This window comes from Excalfactoria chinensis, chromosome 1, assembly GCF_039878825.1.
Source record: "Excalfactoria chinensis isolate bCotChi1 chromosome 1, bCotChi1.hap2, whole genome shotgun sequence".
Classification (NCBI taxonomy): Eukaryota; Metazoa; Chordata; class Aves; order Galliformes; family Phasianidae; genus Excalfactoria; species Excalfactoria chinensis.
In genome coordinates, this window is record NC_092825.1 from 181,954,223 (window position 1) to 181,965,549 (window position 11,327).

At 51.5% G+C, this 11,327-nt stretch overlaps 1 protein-coding gene across 1 annotated transcript in view; it reads left to right on the top strand.

The window, feature by feature from the left end:
• SLCO2B1 (solute carrier organic anion transporter family member 2B1) overlaps nt 1-11,327 on the top strand; it is a 38,393-nt gene that overhangs the window by 22,857 nt on the left and 4,209 nt on the right. Inside the window, 4 exon segments of the mRNA XM_072340790.1 lie at nt 3,928-4,036; nt 8,260-8,424; nt 9,102-9,294; nt 10,002-10,155. Of these exon segments, the coding sequence (XP_072196891.1) occupies nt 3,928-4,036; nt 8,260-8,424; nt 9,102-9,294; nt 10,002-10,155 (621 nt within the window).

Consider the following 11,327-nt stretch of genomic DNA (forward strand, 5'->3'; position numbering starts at 1 on the left):
AAACTTCTTTCGTGTTGGGTCCTTCTTCATCCCAAAGCCCCACATGAGGTGCATCAGCTTGGAGAAGTGCAACATCAGGGCTGTAAGGAAGCACGAACACGAAAGGAACCGTGCCACCAAAGATAGGAGGGAGAGGACAGGGGTGGCCAGTGGATTCATTCCTTTGCAATGGATTTTGTGGGGCATTTCATGGGAGGGCTGGAGGGGTAGGAAGTGTAGGAGCTCTCAGGACATGCAGCAGTGCAATGGCTCTGTGTTGGCCCCCAAAGAGCATCTGCTGGGATTCCTGCTTTGTCCCTGGGTGAGATGCATCCCGTTTCCTATAATTCACCCCTGGACTGTTTGAGGAGATGCTTGATGGCAAAGGGGAACACCAAGGCAGCAGACCTACGTGGCAGAGCAGAGTTTTGGGATGTCACCTCCTTTCTCCCATGGTTAAACCCATCCATCTCATGGCTGGATGATGTAGCAGAGGATTGGGGTAGTACGGTTAGGTTGAGGTTGGACTCAATGATCTTGAAGGTCTTTTCCACCTGGGCCATTTTATGGTTCTATGATCTCAACCATAGCTCACGCCATGGGATGGGAACTGGCAAACATAGGACAACATCCTGCAGACAGAGCAGCAGGGAACTTCCCAGGGCCCATGCTGTGGGATGGCAGTGACTTGTCCTTCTGTGTCCCAGGGACCTCGTGCAATGGAGAGGAAGTGAAAAATAACTTCTCCCATTTCTCTCTCGGGACGAATTGTCCACACGTATCCAAATCCTCCCACGTTTATCCAGCAGTTACATGGTGTGCTTCCAGGGCACAGAGAAAGGAAAAATAACCCATGGGGAACTTTCAATGGTCCGCTCCTTTTTGTGCTGTCAGCTGGTGGCCAAAGGTTAAAGAGCTGGGGAATCCAATAGTTTGTTGGGAATCTTTCTCCCCAGAGCCCCCAGGGCTTCCCCATTAAAACCTCTAAGCACCAGCCTGGAAATAGAAGACGTGATCTGGGGAGCACTCGGAGGCCAGTTGGCAGAATGCAGTGGTGCAGAAGTGGCTGCGTTACAGGAACGGGTCGGTCTCAGTGGCTGGATTTTCCCAATGGAAAGTCAAATACAGGAACAGCTAAAAATAATCACCTGGCTCCACCTGAGCAGGGCTGCGGGGTGGCTATTTCAGCACTCAAGGAAATGGGGCCCAGGGGGACCCACACCTGCTGGAAGAGGCACAGAGGAGTGTTTGTAAGGGGCACGACCTCGTCAGGAGGGAAACGGGTGCTTTTCCAGGCAATGAGGTTTCACGTTTTGTTTGTGCAACACCTAAATAGGTTCGCTGACCTCGCTTTGCACTGAGCCTGGAGCAGCAGGTTCAGCTCAACCAGAGGGGAAATCTACCAGGAATCCCAAATTAAGCTTGGAAAATCCGTGTGTTGCAAAGCAGGTCATTCATCCCCTTCTTCCTGTGGTATATCTGCATGAAACCAGCCCGCAGTAGCCACCTCCATCCACCTGTCCTGCAAAGCAGGTCCTGCCGTTCCCCTGGCTCCCAGCCCTGCCCCGTTGTGTCTGATTTGTTCATGGCTGTGCATGGAAATAGGACAAGAGGTGATGGGCTCACCTTGCACCGTGCTCACATTTTCTTCTCCAAAAGAGTGATTGGGCACTGGCACAGCTGCCCAGAGAGCAGGAGGGGGGTCACCATCCCTGGGGATGTTCCAGAGCAGTGGGGATGTGGCACTGAGGGATGTGGGGGGCACTGTGGCGTGGTGGGGTGGGTAGAGCTTGGGGGATCTTGGAGGTCTTTCCCATCCTCATCGAGTCCATGAGCCTATGATTTTGCTGGTGCTTCTTTGGGGAACTCAACCAAGACCCCTCAAAATCCAACTGCCCCCTTCACCATCCCAGGAAGCCCGACAGCATTAAACAAAACCCCGTTGCAAAAGAAAAGGATGCAACGGGAGCCCCATCCATAGAGCCCTCTAAGGGACAACCCTAAAAAATACAGAGCATGGAGCCAACAACATTTCCCACATTGGGTTGTTTTCATTTGGCAACAGAAGCGCCGAGCCACCAACCCGTGTTGTTTCATCCAGTGATGTCAGCGTGCCAATGCATGATGCAACGCTGAAATCCCCGCAGCAGGCAGGACCTGCTCCCAATCTGCTTGCTTCCCAGTTTTCCTGCTTCACCCTTCAGGAATGCATTTCCCCCTGCAGGTATATATTGTGAATCTGAGCCAATGCAGCTTGCGTTCTCCTCCGAGGCTTTGCTCCTTGTAGGATGATGCACACAGAGCCATCGTGCTTGCACAGAGAATGGGGGGATGCTGAGGACTGGGGATGCGGATTTGGCTCTGGGTGTGCAGCCCTGCATGCTGTTCCCAGTCTGAAACAACAGCAGCTGTCAGCTGGGAAAGCTGCAGTGAGCAACACTTTGAATTCATGTTTGGAAAGCGCTTCAGTTTTTGCTCCTGCCTGTCTGGTCCTGATGGAAAAGCGGGAGGAACTGCATTTCTATCTGTGCATGTGAGATGACTGGGTCAATCTCTGTGCTCTACCAATGGCACGGTGGAGAATGAGCTGCACAGATCCCACTGCTGCTGTGCGGAGACTCTTCAGAAGAGACGGTGGCATTTGCAGCACGGGACGTCGTGACCTTTCCAGTGTTTAATGTCGTGCTTTCAAAGGGAAAAAAAAAAGAAAGAGCTCATTTCAGCCAACAAACCATCCAGCTCTTTTAGGGAACGTAGAACATCCAATTTCCATCGGATGAACTCATTTGTCTGACTCACATTAGCTGATGTGGGATGTCAGACGTGGCTCCCAGGGCTGCTGGCTGTGGTTTTCCATCAAACAACACCCCCCCTGAGCTCTGTCTCAATGTTCTGCTTTTGTAGCAGCGCTCCTCGCCTAATTCATGCCCCCATCCCATGAGTAAAAAGCCTGCAGAATGGGGCACTGGATGTGCATCCAAAAAACCCTGCTCTCCCTCAGCCTCCCTATTGCTGGTGCAGGATGATGTGCAGGGATGTTGCTGCTCTTAAACGGCTCCTAAGGGGGTCGGGATGGAGCTGGGGTGATCCAAGGACCCCGTGTTCCACCTCTCCTCTTTCTCTGTGCTCTGAAGTAGTGGCAGAAGGACAGGCAGGGTGTGGATCCCATCCCTACAGAGCTGTAACCACCAACTGACACTAAATTAGGGCTGTAAGCACCGAGACCCAGACCCATCCAGCTGTGTTGATCCCTAGAATGGAGGTCCCTTCCATGGAGAGAAAGGATATCCCTTCCGTGCTGCTGTTCTTCAGGGGGAAAACCTATTAACACACCAGAAGAGAGCAGAGTTGCTAGAATTCATCTGGGATTCCCATAATCCAGAACAGCGGAAAGAGGCTGAGAGAGGTGAGGGGTCTGCAGCTGCACAGCCCAACCCAGAGCCCTTGGCACATCCCCACTGTTGCCCCTGTGTCCCCATCTCCATTTCCACTAAGGAGAAATGCTCATCCTCCATCCGGAAACTGGAGAAATGCTCACCTTTCACCTTCCATCCAAAGCTGGAGAAATTCACATCCTCCATCCCAAATGAGAGCTCCCTTCGCCTCATTTAGGTAGACCTTGCCCAGTGGTCTGGGTGCGTCGTTTCTTGGGTTTGTGTGCCCATGGATATTTAAGAAATACGACCCAGTCCTATGGGGAAAAGGGGGAAAAATATGGCTCTTAGCCCTGCAATGCAGATATCTGCGTGGATGCTCTCATCCTGATGGCAGGATTTGCTGGCAGGGTGCAGAGCATCTCAAGCTCCATCTGCGAGGAGGGTGAGCCGCCCTCTGCCTCCCCCAGACTGTGATCCCAAAGGGAGATTTCCCCTTCTTCCTTCAGCACAGCTGTGGGAGGGGTGAGCTGGGTGGGAACGTTGACGGTGATCAACTCTCATCTGTCCCCAGGTGATGAGTGGGAAGGAGATCAGCAGCAAGAAGAGCAAGGATGTGCTCCGCCAGCTCACGTCGAGGTCTGAGCAGGTGCAAAACCTCTCCCTACTCCAGTTCATCAGATGTAAGTCTGTGCATCCTCCTGCTTTGTTTATATCAGTGGTCTGAGGGATGGAGTTGAGTGCATGGGAAAGAAGACTTGCATTGGACCTCGGCCTCTTGCTGGTCCATCAGCATCTTAAGGAGATCCCTCATGGCTTTGAGCACTGGAACAGGTGTCTGGTGTGGCAGTGGTGTCCCCATCCATGGAGGTATCAAAAAGACAGGTGGACATGGCACTAAGGGATGTGGTTTGGTAGTAGGCTAGACTGATGGTCGGACTGGGTGAGCTGGGAGGTCTTTTCCAACCTAAATCATTCTGTGATTCTATGTCCTCTCTGCTTGCACGTCCACCCATTCTGGCAATGGGCAGCGCCCCATTCATCCATCCTCGCAATGCTAATAGGAAAGAGGGGGGTTCCTCCTCATGCTCAGCCCTCAGGATGCAGAGCAGCCATCCTGCTGGCTTAACTTCAATTCACAGCTTTCCTCCTTGCTGTGCTGATTCAAGCACCGTATGGAAGGGGCTCAGCACCATCTCATAGTCTGGAGTGCGAGCACTCGGCACTGCTTGGCTTCATGACTCATCTGGTCAATGGAAATGGAAGCCAAGTGGAGCCCAAACCCTTCATCACAACCCAAATCTAGCAAGAAAGAGGGGGTAAACCCACAGCAGAGCCACAGGAAGGGGGAGGGAAGCCCTGTTAGAGCAGGGTTTGCAGCTTGGATGCAACCATCTGCTACTGCTCAGCTTCCAAGTGATTGCAATCCTGCCCCAAAAACCTCCTCAGACCCCGTCCATCAAACCTGGTGACAATGTGACAGCCAGGCCACCCTGCTTGTCCTGCAGGGGATGGCTGCAGCCGGGGTCTGAGCAATTAAAACCAGCTGCATGTCTGCGCAGGCTGAAATTAATCCAGTGCAACGAGCTCGTTTGGAAGTCAGTGGGCTTAGGGATGCACTCAGAATGGAAGGGAATCAGCTGGGCTTGGGTCTTTTGAGGCTACGGGTCAGGTTTGTTTGAAATAAATATTTGGTTTTTGGGCAATTACTTAAGAAAAGTGTCCCGGTGCAGCCAACCCATGTCAATTTCCTAAGTATTATCCCTTTGGTTTATTGGAAGCTCTCTTGTTCTACGAAGGTCAGCACAGGGCAGGCACAGCCAGGCGAGTGTGGGCAGCTTTTCATTCTGCTCTTTTACAGCGCTCACTTGCAGCCCAGTGCTGAGCTATAGGAGCCAGCCTGGGGGCTGTTCCCCCGCTGACTTCACTGCGCCGTCATTTAGCAAACCATTCACCCAGCACAGCACTGCTGGGAGCTGCGGCGTGGGAGCAGATTTATGGCATTCAGATGGGATTTTCACACTGATGCTCTGCTCTCTGCCCCTGAAAAACGAGTAAAAATGAGCTCCCCGTGCCTGCGAGGGGAGAGGAAGAAGTTCCCGGCCTCTGCATGGGGTTTGCATCAGGGCTGTGATAATAAATCCATTATTGCCAGGAGTTTATCCCCTAAGTCTCAGTTTTGGCCAGGAGAGCGACCTTGCTGGGATGAGCAAGGTTTAGTAAAGCCAGCAATGGCAAAGCCTGGGCCTCACTCAGACGTCTGGAGGTTGGACTTGGTGACCTTGGAGATCTTTTCCAACCTTAATGTTGCTGTGATTCTCTGATCTCAGCCCTACCAGCTCAATATATACCACCTGCTTACAGAAATGGGGCTGCAGTGCTGTCCTGTGCCAGCCTACAGTGCCATCCTTGCACCCACAAGACCCCTTCTAGATCCAGAAAATGGATGGTAGGTGGTAATGGGGCCAAAAGAAGTTAGAAGTTAATTAGTTAGAAGCCAACTCATCTACATGCTGCTGGATGGAGATGGTCATTGCCAAGATGTGGTTTGGACGTGGACTTCTTGGTGGTCCATCAGCATCCCAAAGGGTACCGGGTGGGCACAGGAAGCCCTGTGTATTTCTGCAGGTCGTGTTCCTGCAGGTGGCCACACTGATGGCTATGGGCGTCCTGTGTGGGGTGGGATGAAGGAAAGCATCAAGATCCCATCAGGAATTGGATCGAACTGAGATCACGGCGGACCGTTTCTGACCTCCACCCCAGGACTTCCCTATGAAAGCTTCAAAGTGAGGATAAGCTCGAGCCCATAGATGAGATTCTTTGCGTTCTCAATTTCTCTGTCAGCCTCTGGGCTTCGGGTCTGTATGAGGTGAGGAATGAGAAGCAGTTTGAGAGCCCCAAGGGCTGCACTTCAAGGACAGGAAGAGCTTTCCCATCTACAGTCTCAATAACAGGATGGGGCTGAGTATGGGACAAACACTCAGGCAAAGCACTGGGGACCTTTCCAAACAATGAGGTCAACTCCTGGAGAAGCCTGCAGGCTCCGATCACCAGAGCTATTCAAAATGAGGAAAGCCAGATTGCTACGGGGAGCGATCCTGGCTCCTGCACAGATGTGCTGGGTGACTTTGGGTTGCTCCCTGCTCCTTGTACTATGCTCCATTCACAGCCTTCGGATCTGCCCGCAGGAAAGCAGGATGCAGTGAGCTAGAAGTCATTTCCATTGCTAATTTCCATTGCTAATTTCCAGCCTTCTGCTGAAAGCACCTGGGAGGATGCTCAGCTGCTGCTGCACAATCCGGGAATTAATCCATGAAAGGTGATCTCCAAAGCAATTAAAACCCGGGGCTCGTGACCTGTTGGTTTCTCGGTGATGCCTAAAGATGGTTTCAAGTTTTGCTGTTTTTAATAATGATTTTAAAGGGTTGTGGGTTTTTTTTTAGGACTTTATTCCACACGTTTTTAGTATCTGGCAGCCTGGAGCTGTAAGACTGTCCAACCACCAGCCCGTCCCCAACACTCCCCACTCTCATAGAACCACAAAGGCTGGAAGAGAACCTTCAAAACCATCCATTCCAACCCCAACCCATCTCCACCGTTGCCCTCTCCTGGAATCATGAGGGTTGGAAACGACCTCCAAGATGACCAGATCCCACTGTTGGCTCATCCCCACCTGCCCACTGCCCTTGTCTCGTGGACCTTGTACTCTTTGGACCCTCTCTAGAGCCCCTCTTTGGCCCCAGTATCTCCATCTGTTTGCACCACCCTGGGAGCAGAATGTTGAGCTCGGAAGGAATGCTCCCATGGAGGCGAGCTTTCCCTTTGCATCTGGGTCACCCTCTTGCATCCAAAAAGACCGTAGAGGTCTTTTTGCTCTTCATGTGACTTTTTTTTAGGACGAAAAACAACAGAAGTGAATGCACAGCTTGGGGCAGCTCCTGGCAGATGGTTCTCCCTGCTGTGGCCTCTGCTGGAGCAGATAGAAAGATTGTCCCCATGTTTGTGAGCTGCTGGGAATTAACGCCATTAATTTACAGCAAGGCCCTCGCATTAATCCTCCCCGTTAATTCCTTATCTCTGCTCCAACATATTGGCTTTCACAGCCCTCATCTGGGAAGCTCATCTGCTGTTTGTCTGGAAGTTGCCTTTATGCGTGCCCTTTGTTTGCATGCTGCAAAGCAAAGGCATGAGCAGAATGAGGGCTGTGCATGGGGGAGGAGCAGCTCCAGGCTGGAGGTCTGCAGCGGGTGGGTGTCAGTGTCCCTTCAGGATGTCTTTGCTCAAGTACCAAGAGTTTGGCCTCGGGGGAATCTGCTGGCGTTGTTGTTTTTTTGCCTGTGATTCAGAAAACTGCATCCTAACCATTGAAAGTAATGATAATAATAGAGAAGCATCTCTATTACCGAAACAGAAAGGACACTGCAGGGGGCTCCGACCACAGCAAACAAACAAATTAACACTTAATGACCTCCCAGATGTTTTTCATGCTTGTTTCAGAGGAAGCCGTGCCAGAAAGCTTCAGGGGAAGGAAGTGAGGCTGTGTTTCCTTGGGACGTGTGTGCATCCACTGATGTTTGACCCGACTTCTTTACATCCAACCCACCGCATAACGTATCTCTGAGATGATAAACCCTGAAAGCGCTCATTGCGCCCTTACATGAGGGAAATCTTTGGCACTCCTCACCACTCCTGAGCTGTTAATCCTGCACAGGAATTCCCATGGGATCACACAACGGCTTGGGTTGGAAGGGACCTCAAAGGTCGTCCAGCTCCAAGCCCATTGCTGAAGGCAGGGTTGTCAAAATCATGCCCAAAACTTGGGGGAAATTCAAAGCCGTGCTATTTTCTACGTGTGATATTTTGCTGTTCCCTTCTGTACGCAGCAGGCTTCCCTTTCTCCTTCCAGATTTCCCTGTGGTCCTGCTGAGGAATCTTCGCCACCCCGTCTACCTGCTGGTGGTGTTGGCTCAGGTCAACCTCTCGGCCATGGTTGCTGGCTTAGCCACCTTCATGGGGAAGTTCCTGGAGAGACAGTTCTCCCTCACAGCCTCCTTTGCCAACATGATCATTGGTGAGTGTTGCTGTCGTGCGTGGGGACTTGCCAGATTCTGAGCTCCTCCTTGAAAACCAAGGTGAGGAGAACAACTCATTGTTCTCTCATTGAATGCAGTAAAAATGAGAGGGAAGGAAGCAGATAGGAAGGTTAAATGGTGAAATGATGGTGCTCTCTGCTGATGTGCCCTACTGGGTTGTGCCCAGCCTTGGTGTACCCTTGGCATTAAAGATATGTGGGGTATTTCTCATGTGGATTTCTTCACCTTTCACTCCCAGCTGCTAAACCTTGCTTCTCCTTTTCCTGTTGGAACAGAAAGCTCTCTGTAGTCGAATATCCCTCCCTTCCTCAGGTATTTATGGGGTATTTATGGGCTGAAGGTAACCTCCTTGCTGATCCTGTGATGAATTAAACACACTGCACTTCTTCAGTGTCCCTTTATAAGCTGGGATTTTCAAAACCCCAAAGTCTGTCGTGGAAACCTTCACAGCTTTGTCATGATGACAACAGAAACGGGCACACGGCTATATCAATGGCTTCGTTATGCAGGAATTAAATAGAATCCTAGAGCTGCAGAGCTGTAAAGGTTGGAAAAGACCTCCAAGGTCTCTGAGTCCATCCCCACCCCCAGCACAACCACAAAACCCGCTGGTTTGGAGGCCAGACACCAAGCCGTGGGATCTGCCTTTCCCCAGGTTCTGTGAACATCCCGGGGGCGATGGTTGGTATCGTGGTCGGCGGTGCCATCCTGAAGAGGTTCCAGATGTCCCTGAAGCAATGCAGTGCCATGTGCGTCCTCGGCATGCTGCTCTGCCTCATCCTTGCCTTCCCCCTTGTCTTCCTCGGCTGCCCCACGCAGAAGGTCGCCGGCGTCACCTACAGAGAGAGGTGTGCAGCTGAGTGGGACGGGGGGCTCGTTGGGGACACGCTTTGGGGCTGGGCTGGGACTTGAACAGGACACCCAGAATTGTGTTTATTCCCTTAAAACAAAGCAAGGAATTCATGCTTTTGCATATAAAACTCTGAGTCTGCCGCGTCCTTACGCACGCCAGCTTCATTGACTGGTTGTGAAACTTGAGAGAACGCGGAGGTGGGGGGGGGGGAGGAGTATTTTTTGGCACAAAGAGCACAAGAATAAAGTTTCATCTTGGGAAGCACGGTGTGTTGCTCACAGGGAGGATAACAGCCAGAGACCAGTACTGGGACTGCCGTGTCTCCTTGCCCATGCTGTCTGCCCCAAAGCCTCCATCCCAATTTCTGTATGCTGACCCATTGTATGCTGACCCATTCACCTTCCTGTGGTCACAGCGGGCCCCAAAGCAGTTCCTGTGGGTCACAAAGGCCCAAGACCCCACATTTAGGGCTGGGAACACAACATGAAGGAAGTGGGCAATGCATTGGACCATTGATGAATGCTCTTCCCAGGCACTGGGGGTTTATTATGGAATTTCTATGTGTTACTCCTCTTTGGTGAGGTTTAGCATTAAGCAACCAGTGTTCCATTCCTAACCCCATATAAACGCAGTGTATTTTCTGTATAAGGCGCATATGAATTATGTTCCGTGCCGTGCTATAGTATTTCCTTTCTATTGTAGCTCTGAATTTGGCCTCTACGCCTCGGAGTGCAGCATCCAATGTAACTGCCCCAAGAAGGCCTACAACCCCATCTGTGGCTCTGATGGCATGGAGTACATCTCTCCCTGCTACGCCGGCTGCAGTGCCGTCACTATCGCCAACAACTCGGTGCTGGTGAGTCATTCCCACCACACTCACATCCTGGTTTAGGGCAGCTCATGAGGGATGGCCAACGCAGTGCTCAGATATGTCAAACAGGTTCTCCAAAGCTCATTGGCTCCGTGCATGGCAAATGGCCATACAATGGCCAACGCAACCCATGCTGGTACAGGCTGTTGGCCAAAGCAGCAGGCAGAATCCTGTTTGATACCCATCCTCTTAGGATCTGTAGTATCCCCCTCACCATCCAGGACTCTCGTCTCCCATGGATGACACAAAACCCTTCTGCTTTCCCTTCGCCCCAGTGATCTCACCTCTCCTAGCTGTGTATCCTGTAGTGGCACAAGGGGACGTGCAGTGAGGGCAGGGCTGAATAAACACCACTGTCACCCTGTGTGACACCTCTTGTACTCAAGGGATGCTTTCACCATGGGGTGTTGAACCAGCCCACCCTCACTGGGCTCCTCCAGTGAATAAATAACCAGGAAATATTTGCCAGTTCAAAGACCTATCTGGAAAACGTTAGCAATCCATAGAGGGTAAGTGGTTTTCCTTCGTGTTCTTGGCACAGGATATATTTGCAGCATGCGACTGGCTGGGGACTTTTTAGCAGCACTTTGTTAATTAACAGCACTCCATTTTAATAACAATTACATTTCCTGCCAGAGCTTGGTCCCAGATGCGCTCTTCTGCACGCCTGTGCCTGCCTTCTGTGCAGCAGATCCTTGTCAACTGCTTTTTCCTCCTCCAAGACACCTCCAGCCCTTCGACATGCTCTGCTCCTGAACATCACCCGGTCCTGTAGTCACTAAACATGTTCTTACCTATGTATTGGCCATATATTATTATATACAGCTACACGCTACAGTAGCACAGGGACTCCCTTTGCAGTGCCATGCAAACACTCCTCATCAAAGCCAGCAGTACTCCTTCCTTTCACGCCTGCATCCTTTGCCAAATCTTTTGTCCATGTATCAGTGCACCCTCAACAGCTCCTGGTTGGACTCCAGGGGTTTCTGCAGCCCCTTCCTCAGCCTCTGGGGCATCCACCTCTTCAAACAGCTGTGCTTGAGATCTGCTGACTCGCTGAGGTCTGGCTCTGCCCCATCATCCAGATCTTTAATGGGTGACACCCAGGGCTATGGCTATCTCCGTGGCATTGGGTCATGGTGCACGGCTATGGGTGA